The 21,287-nt window shown below is 42.7% G+C and overlaps 1 protein-coding gene across 1 annotated transcript; it reads right to left on the reverse strand.

The window, feature by feature from the left end:
- Window positions 1-1,251: 1,251 nt before the first annotated feature.
- Window positions 1,252-21,076, reverse strand: LOC141133465 (histidine N-acetyltransferase-like). Its single transcript, XM_073622854.1, has 3 exons — window positions 20,649-21,076; window positions 5,746-5,970; window positions 1,252-4,525 (listed from the first exon to the last, which is right to left on the reverse strand). The coding sequence occupies exons 1-3, from the start codon at window positions 20,880-20,882 to the stop codon at window positions 3,890-3,892; spliced, it is 1,095 nt and encodes a 364-aa protein (XP_073478955.1). The 5' UTR covers window positions 20,883-21,076; the 3' UTR covers window positions 1,252-3,889.
- Window positions 21,077-21,287: the final 211 nt, after the last annotated feature.

A 21,287-nucleotide genomic window follows, 5' to 3' on the forward strand; every position in this document is an offset into this window, starting at 1 on the left:
ATCAAACGCAGCCACTGTGCCCATAAAATGCTCTCACTGTGTCCATTAAATGCCGCCACTGTGCCCAAATGCCACCACTGTGCCCATCAAAAGTTGCCACTGTGACCCCCCAAGCCCGCTGCCGTATGCCCGATACTTACCCTATCTCAGTGGGGCATCAATTCCGGCCTCACTGTGCCCAAACGCAGCTGCGGTGCCCATCAAACGCCACCACTGTGCCCATCAAATGCTGTCACTGTGACCCCCCCCCACCCACTGTCTGCCCAGCATTTACCCTATCTCGGTGGGGCAGCAGGTGACGACAGCGAGCTGTGTCCTCCATGCGTCTTCTCCTGATAGGCGTCCAATCACAGCGCCTGTCGTTTCAGCCAATCAGGTGACGGGTAACACACCCGCGCTTCCTGATTGGCGGAGAGGCGGTTCAGTGTTAGAAAATTGAATATTCATTCGCTTTTCTGACACACCTGGGTGAACTGCGAGCGCAATGCCCTGCGCTCACAGTTCACCTTTTTTGAAGGCTATTAGAGCCTATGGCTCTAAACAGGTGCTTCAAAAATACACCCCCGCCGCTGGAATTCAGGCGCCCGTTGTCCGAAAAGGGGCCGGATACCTGAATAGGGAGTGGCGGCGGCGGCGGCCATGGATAGATTCATGGGGGTGTTTACTGTCCAAAATGTGTTTTTTTTTTTTGTGGGCGTTTCTACTGTCCTGGCACCCCAGAACCTCCAAATATGATAGGTATTCAGGAAATTAGATGCATAATTTATGCCCCTAGAAAGCTTGAAGGTGCTTCCTGGATTTTGAGCCTCTCTATGAGGCTGTAAAAGTCACACATGTAGTATCCCCATACTCAGGAGGAGTAGCAGAATGTGCTGTGGGTGTAATTCAAAGTATTCCCATACTGTGTGAAACCAGTGTAAAGATAGAAACAGTCTCCTCTCCAAGCCTAGTTACTCCTGGTCTGTGCTGGGTGCAGGGGGATCAGAGAGCCATCCATGCTCAAACACCCGGTCAAACAAAAGGAAACTTTTCACACTCCGTTAGCATCACATGGGTCCCAATTTATTGAAGCAAATAATCATCACAAAGTCCATGCCTTTAGGATCTCCCCTTTAATATGTTTCACAAGAGGCTTACTCAGATAGGGGGAAGGCAAGAGGGATATAGCTAGAGATCTATCTATCTATCTACACACACACACACATCACATGTTCACTATAATATTTAAGGGAGTCTTAAAAGGCTATATGGTACTCTGAAAAATCCATATTTTAATAAAAAAACAATAATAAGGCAGCAAAATCAAATAAAAATGTTTATATGTAAACCCTATCCTTTATATTATGCCAATCTGTTATTAAAAAATTGATTTTTCAACATTTATATAGTACATACAAAATTAAAATAAATGCCACCAAAAGAAAGCTATCTCAAAAAATGATACAATATTCATTTGTGTACAGAGTGTTGCATGACTGAGTAATTGTTGCTCAAAGTACCACAGTGCTAAAAACTGAAAAATGACCGGGACAGGAAGGGGGTTTAAAGTACAAGAAAAGTCTGGTGCTAACTATGCTTATAAAATGTTCCCTCTCTCCTGTTCCTAACCCTCGTGCCTAACCTGGTTAAAAAGGTTTGTGTACTCATCTATTTTTAATATGCTTTGGTGTGGTTGTGGATTCTGCAGCCCTGGCTCCTCTATGGCAGGGAACGCTCAAGCATAGCTGGGAATTCCAGGAACAGTGATATCGCTCATAGGCTTCCATGGCCCAGCCATTGTTGGTGCTCCCAACAGTTGAGCTTAAAGACTTAAAGACAAGTTAAGGTAGAAAAAAATGTCATTTTTTTAAGCTGAATACCAGACAAATATAAAAAAAAAAAACCCTCAATTTAATACAGTACTGTAATCATTAATACATGATTAAATGTGTTATTTAGATGCAAGTAGCATTAGTACCCGATTTGGACCTGGTATCTGCCTTTCTGCATTGAGGTGAACTTTGCAGCAAAAGCTGGTTTTATCATTTCATATTTAATGGGCTATTCATTTTTATCTTATTTTGGTTGACATTTTACTTTAAAAGAAAAAAAATGGTGTGGCCCAGACCAATCAATACAGCAGCTGGAATCCTCAAACCATAACTTCTTTATGGAGCTGGCTTTGTGCACAGGGACACAGCAGATATCTCTCCCACATTTCGGCTGCGGCTCCCTGACACCCACACAATATCCCGGCTGCAGGGCCGATCTTGGGTGGGTGCGCTGGGTGCACCGCACCCAGGGGCCGCAGAGGGTTGGGGGGCACCGAAGTACTTCCAACACCAGGATGGGGCAGCCGCCCAAAAAGAACAGACTGCAGCCAGAATTCACAAGCCAGGGACACAGATCCCTCCCTCTACCCCCCCCCATAGCTGATAGGGACATTCGTAGTAGGAGCGAGTGCCCAAAGATAGAGCCTACTGCTAGGCTTGCATTGTGATTGGGCGGAACTCAGGGAGGGGGCGTGGCTGGCCTCGGAAATGATGACACCCAGCATGCCGTCGCTGGTGCACAACTCAGTCTCGGAGGGAGGCAAGTGTGCTGCAGCCTCAGACATCATACACCACATTACACTACAGGCATATACCCTGACACCAGGAAAGTCTCCTCTGTTGTAAGGAGTGAGGGGAGGTACAGGGGTAAAGAAGATCATGGTAAAAAGGAAGGTGGGGATGAGGATGAAGGTGATTATGGAGAGACAGAGGGAAGGACAGAGGCTATTGGAGGGATGAGGATGATGATGGGGAGAGCGATGAAGATGGATCATGTGGTGATGATAGAAGTTTGACTTAGGAAAAAGCACAGGATAAGGATAAGGATGATTGCTGGGTTACAAAGCAGAGAGGAATGAGGATGATTATAGAGAGAGAGGCTGGAGATGAGAATAGAAGTGTAATAAGAATCCAGGGATGAGGATGATTTGGTTACAGCGTGGAGAAGAATGAGGCTGATGATTATAGCGAGTGAAGTTGGGGGATGAAGATCAACGAGGATGATGGATTTACATTGTGGGGAGGGATGAGAATGCCTCTCAGCATACGTCTCTCTCTCTCTCTCTCTCTCTTTCTCTCTCTCTCACCTTGCACATACTGACTCCTTCCACCATGTCAAGTCACTGAAGTGGTTGGAGTGTCCCTTTATTATCTCTCAGAAGAAGTAAACCTCTGTACACGGATTCAATTTCATTTGATCATCCTCTAGTTGTGTTAAATTGGTGGGGGCCACCTCCCCGAAAGGAGTTTTTTGCAGGTTGTGATGTCTGACAGTCATGCAGGAACAGAAAAGATCCTTTCCCAAGCACACAATTGTCTAACATATCTTGTATTCTGTAGCATTAACAGTACCCTTGACTGGAAGCAGAACAAATTTGAGGTCCAAAAATTTTTGGCTATAAATTTAGGCGTGATAATCAAACGCCCATTAACTTTTATTCTGATGATCTTGCAAGATTGTCACCCAAAAGGTGAGATTAAGTAGAATTTTTTGTTTTGGATAGAGTAGAGAGGGATTAAAACCCCTGTCAGGTTTGTATTGCTGTCTGTGCCTCTGTTAGAGAGACTCGCCCTATTTGGCATGTTTACCATTATCGAAAGCAAAAAAATTCCCACATTTTGGGTTGTCTCAAACAGTACCAAAAGGGGAAATCTTCCAATGGGCACACTTGTTCTAGTGAACTTTGTGACAACCAAGGATTCTCTATTTGGAAGGGTTTCCTTTCCCTTCCTGTTTTGGTTATGGGACAGGAAGTGAAGGGACATCTCCCCAATAGGACACAGATGGCAAAAAATACCTGACAGGGGTTATAACACCCCCTTACTCTAGGCAAACAAAAAAAGTTTTGCGGTCAGTCCTACTTTAAAATGTTCATTTCTAAGACCACCTGTTTCTTTACAAAAAAGAACTGTGTCAGTCCCTCACACAGTTTACCAAGTTCAGCTTGTAGTCTCTCTTCTGCAAACATGTGGAAGATTATACTTTGTCCAGCAGGCAGGGACTGTATACACAACTTAAGTTGTTGTACAACATGCATCTTGGCGCTTGCTGGGGCATATCCAAACAAGTCAATCTCAAATTGATATGTGGCTTCTGCATAAGGCACCGGATGTGCTTGAGTACCAAGGCTGAGGAACCCAACAGGAGAGGGTGGTAGGAATGGTGATCCTCCGTTCACTGTGTTTTCAAGGTTTGTTTGTTGTTGCTCTGCACTACTGCTTGTATTTTGTGCTTGTGAGTAGATCCAAGTGATTTTCTTTTCAAAAAGCATCTCCAAATTGGACCTTTGGGTGGTAACAGGAAGCCATCCCTGGATCAGGAGATGTCCACGAAGCAGACCTTCTGCAGTCTTTGTCCCACAAAAGAGGTTGAGAATTTCAGCAGGTTCCAGAATGGTAAAATTATTCAACTGGCCCACACTGTCCAAACGAGCCTCCAACAATCTGATGGCTTCCTCAAGCTGGTCAGAGGGAAGGATCACAGACACCACAGCCTGGTGGAAAAAGGGTGAATACATCAGGATGTAGAAAGCCTTTCAGTAGAACAATGGGCAAAATAAAAAAATGACATTCACGATGGTGCCCTTAGCATTGAGGCAGCAGTCTTTGTTTTTCTGAGCTCCCCTCAGAAAAAGGGAGCTAATGCTTGTATAAATATATAATTGATCCACCAATAGGAAAGAAGGTTACACCTTCTGGGCCAGGTTTCTGAAGGTTTCAAGAGACAACTCCACCCATTGATTGGCAGCCTTCTTGTGGGGGTCTGATTCACAGCCATTTTAAAGCCTACCTGGTATACTTGAAGGGTAAATATATTATTTTCTTCGTGATTTTTGTTTGCTTAAATTAGTAGGCCAATTGCAATAATCCTTGCTGTAACTTAGTATTTCTCCCACAATAACATAACCACTAGAGTTAGGTCTTTTTTTTGTTTATTAATTTTTTTTTTATATCATGTCTCCTTTCTTTGGCTGTATTGGGACACAGTTTTACGTATTTCGACACTTATTCTTTCTGCGAGAGAAGAACAGTCAGATTCTGCAAAACACAGATTATTGTCTCCTAGGTAGTTATCAATGGTTATACTGTCCACAGGGGGAAATTATTGCATTTAATCCAATATATATTTTGCTGTAACAGAACTTCATTGCATATATCTTATGGATTATTATTGGATTATTATGGCGCTTGTAAAGTGACTTCTTTCAAATAAATATACATTTTTTATAGTCTCAGTCCATACCTACACCCAATCTTATCGTGTTATTCAAAGACTTTCTGCATGGCAAAATAACTCAGGAATAATTGAGTCAGCTTAATTTTTATAATTTATTTTTGTATTGGAGGCACTGTTGTCCATCGATCAATTAAACGATCAATATTGCTGACTAAATTAATTCAGACATTCCCTGACACCCTGACACTCATTAAGGGAACCCAGTTAATATAATTTGGACGCATTCCTTATCTAGCAGAGGTGACGAGATAAAGAATATGATAACTATAATTTGTTGCATTATTTGTCACCTATCCTATTATCTAGGAAAACAAACATGGTTTACTTCAGTGAACTCCAGCCAGACAAAAAGTCAAACAATTTTCAAATGTAAGGAATCGTAAGAAAATACATTTTGAAATACAGCTGTGTTCTTCTGTAATAAGTAGACAATGTGGGGATCTATTTAATGGTAGGGAGAGAGAAAATAAAGAGTACCTTGGAGTGAATCACTTTGTACTTCTTCAGTATGCTCGGTGAAGGGTCCTCTACATGGACAAAGCGGATTCTTTTCACTTGCGGGTGGTCAGAATGAAGTTTTTCCAAGAGAAACTTTACAAATATCCTGGCTAAACCTTTTCCTTTCATCCAGGGGGCCAAACGAAGACCTTGCGCCACAGCTGTCTCACCATCATCAACCAGCAAGAAGGATTCAAAGCCTACCTGAAGAAGAGACATCAAAAGGACATGTAATAAGGAGAGAATCGGCTGGACAATAAGATTAAAGTGATTGTAAACGATCACCTTGCAAAACATCCAATTCAGTTTAAAATCAAAATGAAAAGGCAAGACATTTGTGCATCGATATAAAAAAATAAAACACATTAAAAATACCTCCCCCCCCTTTTATATAAGAGATCACATTCCCTCTGTACTCAGCTGCATAAGAGCTGGGGGTAGGAGAAGCAGCAGCACACTGAGCTTCCCAGTGAATGGCTGTGCAGGGGAGGCATGTCAGAACAAGTCTGATCATTAGAGAGCAGGTGGAGTTCCCAGCACAGCTAGAGAACTGGCCACAGTGTGCTCTCCTGCTTAGTGTGTTCAGGTTTTTAATAGGAAACCAGAGCGACTGGTGACAAATGAAGCAATACAAAGAAAACAGAACAGGATACTTTTTCCAAGTACATGGTGCAGCAGGCACATATCAGGAATGTGAAAAGTTGGGGTAACAATTTAATTGCGATTCTTTTTTGTTTCAGAAAATATACATGTACATTGTTTAGAAGATCATGTAATTCATAAAGTACAATTGCCTGGATTCCTGAATTATATGATGCTCTGAAGAAACAGACAGGACTACAGGAAAATATTCAAGAGCATCAGAAAGTGATGTAAATTGTATTACCGATTTTCCTGATTTGATTATTTTTATTTGGAAGCACTTTATAAGAAACTGGACTATTCACATTGTTCTCTGACCCCTAGGGAAGAACATCATTTTTTGCACCTACAACAACCATACAAACTCTAGACATACACTATATGGTAAAGAGTATGTGGACTTCCCTCCAAATTATTGACTTCAGGTTTTTCCTATGAAGGCTACTGTGTGATGACTTCCTTTTGGAGACAGAGTGTACACACATGTGCTGCCGAGTCTTCAATATCGTTCCGGAAGCGTTGCTGTGCATGTGGACCAGGGCCATTTTGCTGGTTTGACCAGAAGTGTTTTACATGTCATGCTTGTTTTTATCTTCTACTGTGTGAGTATATCTATGTTGTTACAATAAATTTTAAGTGGTTTTACATGCTACACCATGAAGTGGTATTTGTTCTTACACCTTTTAACAAGAGGAGAGATGCCTGGATTCATGCTGGAGCAGTCTGTGGTGGATAAGACTCAGAAGAGACTGGTGTTTGGGCGTTAATGACCACCTGTAATCTAGTGGTCCATTCCTAAGGGTGAGGCTTGGCTTACTGTGGTATTGGTGGAAGACTCTTGCTCACCAATAAGTCAAGGATCACTCACCTATCGGGTGCTTCCCAGGATCGATGGACTTTTCTTTTATGGACATTTATGCACTCCATTTTTCTTAAAGCAGAACTCCGGGCAAAAACTTTTTTCCATGTTCTCTTTGCTGATCTCCTACCTTCACCAACTATGTCAGCCATGTTCTTCTGAGCTCTGTAGTTCCTCTGCAATAGCCTGCTGAACTTGATGAAAAACCGTTATTGCCTGGTGATTTCCTGTTTATAAGACCGCTGGCTGCTATCCCTCCAGTAACCTCAGCCAGCGGTCTGACACGCCCCCTTGTAGCCCTTTGAAAGGGAGCAGGAAGTTCTATTTCTGCCTGGCTTGCTGTAGTGGGCGGAGGGGTCTCACAGCCCCTGGTCTGTGCCGCCCATAGAGGTGGTGTCCTCCTCCTCTGCTCCCTCCTCCTCCCTGTCAGCACCGCCCCAGGCCCCCCCCCCACGCCGCCACCGCCTCTAGTGTGGGGAGAGTTAGAGATCATCAGTATGACAGAGTGGATCTCGGGCCGATAGGTCTGTATGTGAAAACACAGCTCGCCGTACAGCCCCGCCTCCCTGTACATTGGAACAGTGCTCTCTGCGCTGTCTATTAAAATTCCGGTGCAGGGAGGTGCGGCTGTACGACGAGCGGTGCTTTCACATACAGACCTATCAGCTCAAGATGCACTTTCTCATCCCAATGATCTGTAACTATCCCCACTCTTCACTTATGGGCACTGATAAGGCACTGGTGACACCGCACTGATAATCGGCAATGGTGGACACTGACCTTCGGCAATGGTGGACACTGACACTTTGTACTGGTTTGCATTTATATTAAAATGCTTTGTATTTATAAGGCTGTAACCTATCATACGTGTGTTATGTATAGCTTGCTGGCTGCAGAATGAGGGGTGCGATTTATGTTGAAGTGGGCGAGTTCACATTTACATGTACAAGCCTAGTGTACCTCCCACATTCACTCCTATCCCATTCACATATTGACCTGTCCTAGAGTAATGTGAGCCCAGTTTGAATGTTGGTGTGCCTACTTGGGGACTTAAAGACAGGCTGAGCTCAGAAGAATTGGCCACAATCATTCGACTGCCGCTCTGCCTGAAAAGGATTGCTGATGCTGGATTGAGAAGGAAGCCAGGGACACCACCAGAGCATGGAAAACATTTTTTTTTTAAACAGATTGGAGCCAAAAATAATGTAACTTGATTTTCACTTTGAGGCTAGGTTCACACTGCTGCGAATTTTATTGCGAATTTGAGCCGCTGCGATCGCTCAAATTCGCAAGTCATTTTAATAACATTGTTTTCCATGAGTGCTGTTCACATCAATGCGTTGCGAATTTAACCTGCGTAAAAAAAGGGTCCTGTCCGAGTTTGATCCGTGTGCAATGCGAATTCAGCTCCATAGATTGCAAAATTTGCAGTAGAATCGCAAGAACACACAAAGAATTTGCAATGCAAATTTGCAACGCAATCGGATCAAAATCGCGCTAAATTCGCACTGCAGCAGTGTGAACCTAGCCTAAAGGGGAGTTCCAGGCAAAAATTGAATTTAGTTTAAAACAAACGTACTCGTTTTTTGATATTTTTTTTTTCTTTCATACCTTTTTGGTATGTTTTCTTGGGGACTTATGTCCCATGTCGCCACACCGATGTACGTCAAGTCCATGTTTTTTTCGTGCCCCCCCCCCCCCCATATTGCCTTCTGGGACCTGTGTGTGTCCCAGAAGATGAGGGGGCCATTCAGAAAGCGCTGCATGACTTGCGCATGTGCAGTAGGAAACAGGCTGTGAAGCCGCAAGGCTTCACTTCCTGCTTCCCTTAGTAAGGATGCCGCCACCTGCACCCAGAGCCCATGGGCGGGTCAGATTCGGGGGCCAACATCGCAGGCTCTCTGGACAGGCAAGTGTCCTTATATTAGAAGTCAGCAGCTACAGTATTTGTATTTTTTTAATTTTCACCCAGGCTGGAACTCCGCTTTATGGACTTTCTCCCCTACCTGACGTGACAGTCCTGAATGACCAATTGTCAGGCTGAAAGACTAAGTACTGCATCCTGGGAATAAAGAGAGCAGGTCACATGCTCCCTCATACCTACAAGTACCAGGTATTTCCAAGTGCACAAGCAGACAATCTGAGCAGCAGATGAGTGCGGCAAAGGCATGTATGAATGGGGTTTGCTTGCCAATACAACCTGTCACATTGCCCTCAATATACAAAACAACACATTTGCTTTAATGACTTTTGCAGTACAACTCTGGGTTTTGCCCCAAAAAAAAGCCTCTTCAGGTAAACTACTACTGTAAATACTCTGCAAGGATTTTAGAAATTTTAGGAACATACAAACTAAACTATGTGGCATGTTCACCAATGCCAGGAGCATGGCGGACAAGATGGGTGAACTAGAGATACTGTTGTACAAGGAGGATTTGGATTTTGTGAGAATTTCAGAGGCCTGGTTCAACAGCTCTCATGATTGGCTGGCAAACATTCAAGGGTATACCCTATACCGCAAGGATAGAGAGGGTAAAAAAGGGGGAGGGGTATGCCTATATATCAAGAATAATGTACAAGTGAATGTGAGAGATGACATCACTGAGGGGGCTAGGGAGGAGGTGGAATCTTTATGGGTAGAGCTCCAAAGGGATGAAGCTAAGGGGAAAATAATACTGGGAGTATGCTATAGGCCTCCTAACCTGAGGGAGGAAGTGGAGACGGATCTCCTATCACAAATTGGATTAGCAGCAAGGATGGGAAGTGTTATCATAATGGGGGATTTTAATTATCCAGACATAGACTGGGCGGAGGGAACCGCGCATTCATTTAAGGCTCGCCAGTTCCTTAGTGTCTTGCAGGACAATTTTATGGGTCAGATGGTAGACGCACCAACTAGAAATAAAACCTTACTAGATCTACTGATTACCAACAATACAGACCTGATAACAGATGTGGAAATACGGGGCAATTTAGGTAACAGCGATCACAGGTCAATTAGTTTCAGTATAAATCACACAAATAGGAAACATGAAGGGAACACAAAGACACTGAATTTCAAAAGAGCCAACTTCCCTAAACTACAAACCTTGCTAAAAGGCATAAATTGGGATAAAATATTAGGAACAAAGAATACGGAGGAGAGATGGGTTTGCTTTAAGAGCATATTAAATAAGGGCATTAGCCAATGTATCCCATTGGGTAATAAATTTAAAAGAGTGAACAAACATCCTGGATGGCTTAACTCCAATGTAAAAATGCATATAAAAGCAAAGGAGAAGGCCTTCAAAAAATACAAGGTTGAGGGATCATCCTCAGCATTCAGAATTTATAAAGAATGCAATAAGAAATGTAAGGGTGCAATTAGGATGGCTAAGATAGAACATGAAAGACACATAGCGGAGGAGAGCAAAAAAAATCCCAAGAAATTCTTTAAGTATGTAAACAGTAAAAAAGGGAGGACAAACCATATTGGCCCCATAAAGAATGAGAAAGGACATCTGGTTACAAAGGATGGGGAGATGGCAAAGGTATTGAATTTATTCTTCTCCTCAGTCTTCACGAGTGAATCGGGGGGCTTCAGTAACCAAAACTGCAGTGTTTATCCTCATGACACAACACAGGAAGCACCTACATGGTTAACAGAGGACGGAATTAAAATTAGACTTGAGAAACTTAACATTAATAAATCACCGGGACCAGATGGCTTGCATCCGAGGGTACTTAGGGAACTCAGTCAGGTGATTGCCAGACCGTTGTTCCTAATTTTTACAGACAGTCTATTGACTGGAATGGTACCAGCTGATTGGAGAAAAGCCAGAGTAGCACCAATATTTAAAAAGGGCCCAAAAAACATCCTTGGGAATTACAGACCAGTTAGCCTAACATCAATAGTATGTAAACTCTTGGAGGGGATGATAAGGGACTATATACAAGATTTTAGTAATAAGAATGATATCATTAGCAGTAATCAGCATGGATTCATGAAGAATCGTTCTTGCCAAACCAATCTATTAACCTTCTATGAGGAGGTGAGTTGCCATCTAGATAAAGGAAGGCCTGTAGACGTGGTGTATCTGGATTTTGCAAAAGCATTTGACACAGTTCCCCATAAAGGTTTACTGTACAAAATAAGGTGCGTTGGCATGGACCATAGGGTGAGTACATGGATTGAAAACTGGCTACAAGGGCGTGTTCAGAGGGTGGTGATAAATGGGGAGTACTCAGAATGGTCAGGGGTGGGTAGTGGGGTTCCCCAGGGTTCTGTGCTGGGACCAATCCTATTTAATTTGTTCATAAACGACCTGGAGGATGGGATAAACAGTTCAATCTCTGTATTTGCAGACGATACTAAGCTAAGCAGGGCAATAACTTCTCCGCAGGATAAATCTTGCAAAAAGACCTGAACAAATTAATGGGGTGGGCGACTACATGGCAAATGAGGTTCAATGTAGAAAAATGTAAAATAATGCATTTGGGTGGCAAAAATATGAATGCAATCTATACACTGGGGGAGAACCTCTGGGGGAATCTAGGATGGAAAAGGACCTGGGGGTCCTAGTAGATGATAGGCTCAGCAATGGCATGCAATGCCAAGCTGCTGCTAATAAAGCAAACAGAATATTGGCATGCATTAAAAGGGGGATCAACTGCAGAGATAAAACAATAATTCTCCCGCTCTACAAGACTCTGGTCCGGCCGCACCTGGAGTATGCTGTCCAGTTCTGGGCACCAGTCCTCAGGAGGGACGTACTGGAAATGGAGCGAGTACAAAGAAGGGCAACAAAGCTAATAAAGGTTCTGGAGGATCTTAGTTATGAGGAAAGGTTGCGAGCACTGAACTTATTCTCTCTGGAGAAGAGACGCTTGAGAGGGGATATGATTTCAATTTACAAATACTGTACTGGTGACCCCACAATAGGGATAAAACTTTTTCGCAGAAGAGAGTTTAATAAGACTCGTGGCCACTCATTACAATTAGAAGAAAAGAGGTTTAACCTTAAACTACGTAGAGGGTTCTTTACTGTAAGAGCGGCAAGGATGTGGAATTCCCTTCCACAGGCGGTGGTCTCAGCGGGGAGCATTGATAGCTTCAAGAAACTATTAGATAATCACCTGAATGACCGCAATATACAGGGATATGTAATGTAATACTGACACATAATCACACACATAGGTTGAACTTGATGGACTTGTGTCTTTTTTCAACCTCACCTACTATGTAACTATGTAACAAACCTTTAAAGCAAAAAGAGTCCTACATATTATTGTGGCAAAATTCACCTTTTTTTGTAAGGGATGCTTCGAATTTGACTTCCAGCTCTGTGCAGACTTCTGGTTAAAGCAGGAAGGATATTTCTGGAGCATCCTGCATACACATTGTGCATAAAATTAGCCTGTCCCATTGCTAAAAAAAGCAACGTTTTCATTGGCGTGGCAGTTTTGTTGCAGACTGAAATAGGAAGGTTATTTTTAATTAAAAAAAATAAATAAATGTTCTAGAATGACTTACCGTATTTATCGGCATATAACACGCAGCTTCATTTTAGGAGGGAAGTTTCAGGAAAAGAACTTAAATTTTAAATAAAGAACTTTGAAGCAAAACAGTGCCCATCAATGCAGCCTCACCATTGCCCATCAATGCAGCCTCACCATTGCCCATCATTGCAACTTGACCAATGCCCATATGCAGCCTCACCTTTGCCATGAATGCAGCCTGATCAGTGCCCATCTGCAGCCTCAGCTCAGATTACTGCTGACTCGGAGGGGACAGGGAGGGGGGTGGGACGAGCACCGTCAGATTACATACAGAGAGAATCTCCTGTTTACTCGGCTGCCTCTTTAATACAAAGTTCTATAATAGACAGAACACTGGTCCAATGCTGGCCCAGGAGACGGGACTTACTATTAGAGAGGGCGCTGAGTAAACAGGAGATTCTCGCTCTCATCCCGTCCCCTCCCTGTTCCCTCCTAGGGAGCCCAAATTGCAGTATCGGCGTATAACACGCACACACTATTTGCACCCGATTTTCAGGGTGAAAAATTGAGTGTTATACGCCAATAAATACAGTACTTATAGATGCTACATTTAGAAAAAAGGTGGAGTTTTCTTTTAAATTTCTCCATCAATTGGTATACCATAAAGCCTAATCCATGAATAATTTCACGTGTTGAGCATTTGCACCAAGCTAAATCGCCAATTTACATTTGGCATAGTTCTTGCAACAAATGTTTACGAATCCATGTATGATTCTTTATTCAATTATAGGTCAATAAAGTGTCACACATTACTCAAATTAGAAACTTGTGGCTTAAAACTGGAAATTTCTATTATATTTAAATTAAAGAGATTCTCCTAGGAGGTCTAAAGCCCAATTCTAAACTGAAAGTGGGGACATACTGACATTCAGGACTATCCATGTCTCTAGTACAGCCATTCTAATCCAAGGTTCAGTGGAACCCTAAGGTTCTTCTAGGAGGTAGCTATGGGGTTTTTAAGCTGTGGCTGATTGATCTGTCATCTGATCAGTGGCGGCTGGTTGTATATTTTTTGGGGGGGCAGAAAATAATCCACCCGCCGACACCCCTCCCCCCATTGGTTGGTCATCAGCCCCACACTTACCCCATCTAGGTCGCGGGCAGCACTTCCTCCAGGCGGTGAGCGGCATCTCATCTTCCTGGTGCTTCCCCTGTGTCTCCTCGCTCCTCCGCAGCCAATAGGATCGCTTCTTTCGGCCAATCGGGTGAGAGGTCTCAGGACCCGCTTGCTAATTGGCCATGAGAAAAATCAGGAAGACAATAGCAAATATTAATTTACTATTGTCAAACAACTGGGTGGGCTCAGGGTGCAGTACTCTGGTTCTAATCATGTGCTTAAAAAAAAAAAAAAAAAAACCCAAAAAACACCCCATTGGAATCCATGCGCCTGGCACCCCACGTGTAGATTAGGAAGTCGGACACATGGATTAGGTGGTGCGGCATCCCTGCGTCCTGCATTACGGACCGCCACTGCATCTGATGGTGGTTACATTGTTCCATGACCAAAGCCACTTAGCAATACTGTACCAGCTTTATGATATTATAAAATTTGTATTTTTAGCTAACTATAAGAGCCATTTCACACTGGAGTGCCGACCGCGTTAACAGTAAAGCGCTGCTAGTCTTAGCGGGGCTTTACCGCTGTTATAGCAGTGCTTTTCGGCCTCTAGTAGGGTTAAAAGCGCTAGCGGCCGAGGAAAGGGTTAAAACCGCCCGCAAAGCACCGCTGTGCTTTGCAGGCACTTCGGCAGCGCTGCCCATTGATTTCAATAGCAGGGGCGGTTTAGCAGCGTTGTATACACCGCCCCAAAGACGCTGCTTGCAGGACTTTTTTTTTTTCGGTCCTGCAAGTGCACCGCCCCACTGGGAAAGCATTCGGGCTTACACACTGTGGAGGCTTAAGAGGTGCCATTTTTAGCGCTAAAATGCCTGAAAAGCACCTTCAGTGTGAAAGGGGTCTAAGGATGGCATCCTGACCTCCAATGTAACCCCCAAAAAAAGTCCTGTGCATCGACCCCTACAACCACGGGACCTGGGATGTGGGAAAAAAGCCCTGATCCTCTTCAATATGGGGATGGGGTGCTTTGCCAGGAGGGTCTCCCCTTTCCTGACCCGCCAGGCTGCATACGTGGATAAGGGGTATTGATTTTTGAGGGCAATCCCAAAACTTACTTGATTTTTGTGGATTTCCTTCTTAAAATACATACCAGGCCCTAAGGGTGTGGTATAGAATTTGGGGGACCTCACACCATTTTTTTTTTGTGTTGGGTCCCAATTCAATTTCATATCAGACCTGAAGGGCCTGGTATGAACTGGGGGAAAAAACCCAAAACTGTTTTTTCTTTTTTGGAGTGGGGTTCCCCATTAACATCTATACCAGACCTTCATCTAGGATAAAAGGTCTATATGGATGAAGGGAATCCCTGGCTGCTTTGTTTGCAAACAGAACAAAATGGCTAGGAGCTGTCATTTTTGGCAATTTAAACACAATTTCTATTTTTAAAATGAGAGTTTTGCTATAGTAGGTTTTATACACGTCGTACAGATGCAACACTTCATAGGCAGGGTCAGGGCACCCCCAGGCGTGTTATTTAACCACCTCAATACCAGACACTTTCACCCCCTTCCTGCCCAGGCTAATTTTCAGATTCCAGCGCTATCACACTGTGGATGCCAGTTACTCATGCACCATTGTACCCAAATTAAATTTATATATTTTTGTTTAGACAGATAGAGTTTTCTTTTGGTGTATTTAATCACCACTGTTTTTTTTTGCTATGTACACTGTAAATGAAAAAAAATACAGAACATTACAAAAAAAAAACCACACACCTCAACTTTCTTGTTCTGTTTCTGTTCTGCAAATAAATCTTTCTTCATAAAGTTTGGCCAAAAACTATTCTGCTACATTTCTTTGGTAATAACCCAAATCAGAGTATATTATTGATTGGGAAATTGCATATTTCATGTTTCCTTATTATAGTGGTCTAGTTGCTTTACAAATATATAAGAAAGCATCTAATATCCTGGTTACCGTAGCTGAAGGTATGTCACTACAAACTGACCAGGTCTATAAAAGTAAATTTTGCTTGTAAGGCGAGTTGCCCAGGGGTTGACCCTTTCTTACACACAAATACTATACAGGGCCGCCATCAGTGGGGTACAGCTGATACAACTGTAATGCCGCGTACACACGGTCGGACTTTTCGTCTACAAAAGTCCGACAGCCTGTCCGACATACTTCCGACGTACCTTCGGCGGACTTGCGGCAGACTTTCTTACGAACGGACTTGCCTACACACGACCACACAAAAGTCCGACGGATTCGTACGTGATGACGTACACCGGACTAAAATAAGGAAGTTCATAGCCAGTAGCCAATAGCTGCCCTAGCATGGGTTTTTGTCCGTCGGACTAGCACACAGACGAGCGGATTTCGGGGTCCGTCGTACTTACGACGTAAAGATTTGAAGCATGTTTCAAATCTAAAGTCCGTCGGATTTGAGGCTAAAAAAGTCCGTTGAAAGTCCGGAGAAGCCCACACACGATCGGATTACCAGCCAGCTTTAGTCCGTCAGCGTCCGTTGGACTTTTGTAGACGAAAAGTCCGACCGTGTGTACGCGGCATAAGGGGCCCTGGGACTGGCCCAGGCCAGAAGAAGGCAGGACAGGTGAAGGGGAACCGTGTTGTGCACTATAGAAATGATCTTGCAGCTTCTGCTGCTCTCTGTGTCATGGAGCTTAGAGATCGAGCCGTTTACTGCCACCTCTGGCTACCATGTGCATGTGCACCCCTCGTGTGAGCTGTCTGTATTGTGCTCCTCTGTGTCAGCAACATGTCAGCTTTTTGAAAAATAGCTGGGACTAGGTAAGAAGATTTCATTTACAAGTAGGGGCTGTGAAGGAAAGGGAGGGGGGTTTGTGTAAAAGGAGGGGCCAGAGGCTTGTGTTTTTACAGATTTGTGTACGTGCGAGGCTGACATATATACAGGTGTGAGGGGGGCTAGCATATATACAGGTGGGGGCGCTGACATATATACAGGATTGAGGGGGGGCTGAGTACATACAGGTGAGGTGGCAGTTGTGTGGATTTGGTGGGATGGCCCGTGGGCAAGCTCTGGGGAATGTTGGTTTGTCAGGCTGGGGGGGGGGGGGGGGGCAGTCCTAAAGCTGTGTGAGGGGCCCAAACATTTCTGATGGCTGCCCTGATCCTATATACTACAGTTATAACTTGGAACATTCAGTCTCACATCAGAGCTGCCATTAGGCGTGCATCTGAATCTGGTCGTTGGCCGCGCTAATCATGGGGGGACTCCGTGGCGAAACAGCATCTTTAGTTAAGTATTCTTGTTATATTTTCTAATATTATTATCTGTATCTGTCATTAGTTTTAATTACATTTGTTAAATTTTAAAAACTTAAAAGTATTTATATGATCTCTCTGCACATTTCAAAAAACCCTAAAAAACGTGAACTATCACGTATCCGTGAGAATATAATTTACTCTGTGTGAAAATAACTACAATCTATGGTATATACGGTGTATAATTATTTTTGAAAAATGGTCAATTCTGATGTACTGATCTCATTTCTTGAGGCCCTAAATTTTTTTACATATTGGTCACCACAGAAGTATAGCATTACCATATGACTGGTGTGGTAGTGATCAAGGACACTGACTGGTTTTAAAAAGGTTTTCTTTTTTTTACAGAGATATGGGGTTAATGGAGTTAAGAAAAAACAGATATATCAAAACAAGTCCAGTATGTACTACTGAAACACACATTCAGACTCATTCATTATTTGTTGGGACCCGTTCAGTGCTGTCCATGGTCACTAATCGGATTCTGATCATGGAACAACATCTGACCTCTGATTGGATTATGTTGGGCAACAAAAAGATTTACTACTCTATAAATGTCAACTCATATTACTACAGATAACCCATTCTCTTTTAGGATTTCTCCCCTACTCTTGGTCAAAAACATAAAATAAAGTTAGACCTCATTTAGAATACTGCATCCAGTTTTGCAGACCTCACTTACAAAAATTTATTGTTAAGATAGAACAAGTCCAGAGACGGGCAAGAAAAATGTTGAAAAGACTGAAGGTTAAACCATATCAGGAGTGACTACAGGATTTTAATATGTACAGTCTGGAGGAAAGGAGGGAAAGGGAAGACATGACTGAAACCTTCAAAATACATAAAGGATGTAATCAGGGTTGAGGGCAGTAGCTTCAATTTGAAGCCAAGAACACATGGACAGGACCTCAAACACGAGGAAAGGTCAAAACTAACCAAAAAAATAACCCCCCCCCCCCAAAAAAAAAAGTAGAATTCAACTACTTGTTTTTCTGCCATCAAGCTTCTTGTTTCTACTACTAAACCTCTGATGACAGTATGCTGGAGTTTTTCTAATTTGGATGTGTGATGACAGCCATGCAAGAAATGTTTTATACTACACCTACAATAATCCAAAAGATTTAATTGATCACTGAATCTGTGAAGCTGAAGAGTCTGAGACAATCTAAAATGGCCCACAGCAACCGTCATGTTATAAAGCAAAGGCTTGAGAAAGTCATGCTCAGAATATCATCTGTGATGTTTTAGGGACCCATGGATTGAAGCCACCCAACAATGGTCCTATATCATGCAAATCCAGCATCTACATGGCCACACTTCACTCCATATATAGTTTCTCTGAACATGTATCTAAAGTCAGTACAACTAGAGAGCATGGAAAGTTATCAACTCAAAGCTCCACTTCTGGATGGATTAAAAGGGGATTTTGTTGTACTTATCGAACAGATATAAAAATGCTTTCAATGGTATATAGGGATGGGCCGAACACCCCCCCGGTTTGGTTCGCACCAGAACATGCGAACAGGCAAAAAACTTTGAGCAAACATGAGAACCCTATTAAAGTCTATGGGAAACGAACATGAAAAATCAAAAGTGCTCATTTAAAAGGCTTATATGCAAGTTATTGCTGTAAAAGGAGCAGTGATTTTAATAATGCTTAAAGTGAAACAATAAAAATCTCTCTCGCACTGTGTGTGTGGGGGTGTGTGTGTGTGTATATATATATATATATATATATATATATATATATATATATATATATATATATATATATATATATATATATATATATATATATACATATACATATATATATATACACATACATATACACACACACACACACACATACACACACTAGATGTGTGCCATTAGTTTCGTACGAATTCCCGGAAATTCGTACCTTCGTATGAATCCGAAATACAAATTTTTATGCATACGAATTCTGTACAAAATACGAAGTTAAAACCCCAGGAAGTCAGCACAGTGCAGGGATGGTGGGAACCCCTCATAATGGGCACAGCAGGTGTACACTCAGACCCGAGAACTCAGCACAGGGATGGTGGGAACCTCTCATAATGATAAATTAATCATAACGAACATTCGTTATTTTTACGAAAAGTTAACGAAACTAAAGGTTAAAAACCCAGGAAGTCAGCACAGCACTGGGATGGTGGGAGCCCCTCATAATGATAAATTCATCATAACAAATTTTCGTTATTTTAACAAAAAGTTTACAAATCTAATGAAAATTCGTATTTCGTATGAATCCAAAATGAATTTCGGACAACGAATTAGGAAATACGTTTTTTTTTTTAATACAAAACATAACGGAACGAAACAAAACAAATTTTTTTACGGTGCACATGTCTAATATATACACACACACTAAATTGCCTGCACGCCACTAATTAGCCTGCCTAATCTAGCTCAAGTTCTCTCAATCTCCTCCACATATCACACTACATACAGACGCTGTGTAAGGAGCCTTATATAATGTGGGGCGTGGACTTGGCCCCCTGAGCCATGCTTGGCCAAAGGCAGGATGCCTTCTAACGGCAGATCGTGCTGTGATTGGCCAAAGCATGCAGGTCATGTGCATGCTTTGGCCAATCAGCAGCCCTCAATGCACTGCAATCTCGCAGTGCATTGTGGGGCGCTCGAATTTGCCGCAAATGCCCCATATGTTTAGTTTTTTCTGCAAACAAATGAACACCTGATGTTCGAGTCGAAGTTATGTTCAATTTGAACATCGGGACCATCCCTAATGGTATATTTAAACTGTTTTTAAACCCTCACAAATACCCAGTGAAGTGAATAGCCTCGATGATACACAGGGATTAAAATAAAACCTCCTACATACAGTATTATTTTACTTGTATATCTGCTGTCTTCTCTTTTCTACACTCTTTGGAAAGTGCAGATCATGTTACAAATCTTTCTTCCTGTTTCAGCAACACATAGGGCTGGGAGGGGATTCTGGACTTACACTGTGTGAGAGCCAATTGGAAGAAAGGGACATATACCCCCTCCACATAGGCAGAGGAATGAAGGAACATGCAGAGCTGTAGTCTAAATAGACAAGCTCTCTGCTTATCTACCTCTAAGCTCCCTCCCCGACACAAATGTTTAGCTCATGTTATCTCATGTGTCGGAGAACTTGTCAGAAGTGACTCATGCTGATAACAGAGGAACGGAGCACCAGAGAGAAACGGCACTTAGAGTTTTGGAGATAGATAAGTATACATTACAGATAGATGTGCTTAGGTCAAATTTCATGAATGGGGTTTACAACCACTTTAGTGGCCAAAAAGGAATAAAAAAAGAAAAAGTTCATCATTAAGCATGTTAAGTTATGTCCCGCAATCATCACTCAGATGTTCACTTATGTCCCACGGTCATCAGATTTAAATCTTCAATGGAAAATGATAGCTAGGACAACAAAGAGCATGTCATTAGGAGATTGTCCTTAATACTCACGATTCTCCCCTCAGTCTTGGCCACAAACATGCGTCTTCGATGATCCTTCAGCCATGCATGGTATCTGTAAGGCAGATAGTCTATTCCTTTGTATATACCAACTGAGATAGACATCAGCTCCCTGTAGTCTTCAGCAGTGGCTGGTACAAAATCTAAGTGTGTCATGGGTGATTCCGACATGTTGAGAGACGTGTGGCAGCTGTTCAAGAGAGAGAACCATATATGAATGAGCATCGTTCAACAGATGCATCACTTTCTATTAGGAAGCATCTTGTTGGCATCCTGTAGAGCAGTGGTTCTCAACCTCCGTCCTCAAGTACTCCCAACGGGCCAGGTTTTCAGGTTCTCCCTTACTTTGCACAGCTGCTTTAAATCAATATCAATGACATGGTATTGATAAGAGCTATTTTATCTAAGGGAAGTTCCCAAAACATGGCCCAATGGGGGGCACTTGAGGGCTGAGGTTGAGAACTACTGCTGTAGAGCAGGTATGGTCAGTTCTGTGAGCTGCACAGGGGAGACTGGATGTGAAACTAAGTGTAAAAAAAAAAATAATGTTTATTGAACACCCAACACAGGTGAAAGACAATGTAAAAACTGCAACACATACTGTATAACACATGCAAATTTACAGATCAC

Source organism: Aquarana catesbeiana, linkage group LG03 (genome assembly GCF_042186555.1).
Source record: "Aquarana catesbeiana isolate 2022-GZ linkage group LG03, ASM4218655v1, whole genome shotgun sequence".
In the NCBI taxonomy this organism is placed as follows: Eukaryota; Metazoa; Chordata; class Amphibia; order Anura; family Ranidae; genus Aquarana; species Aquarana catesbeiana.

What these genes read in the sequence shown, in the direction of transcription:
- LOC141133465 (XM_073622854.1), bottom strand. Translation starts at nt 20,882, where the DNA reads ATGCTCATTCATATATGGTTCTCTCTCTTGAACAGCTGCCACACGTCT. An exon ending in CCAAGACTGAGGGGAGAATC is followed by an intron (nt 5,971 to 20,648) that starts GTGAGTATTAAG and finishes TCTCTTCTTCAG; the next exon opens with GTAGGCTTTGAATCCTTCTT. An exon ending in ACAAAGTGATTCACTCCAAG is followed by an intron (nt 4,526 to 5,745) that starts GTACTCTTTATT and finishes TTTTTCCACCAG; the next exon opens with GCTGTGGTGTCTGTGATCCT.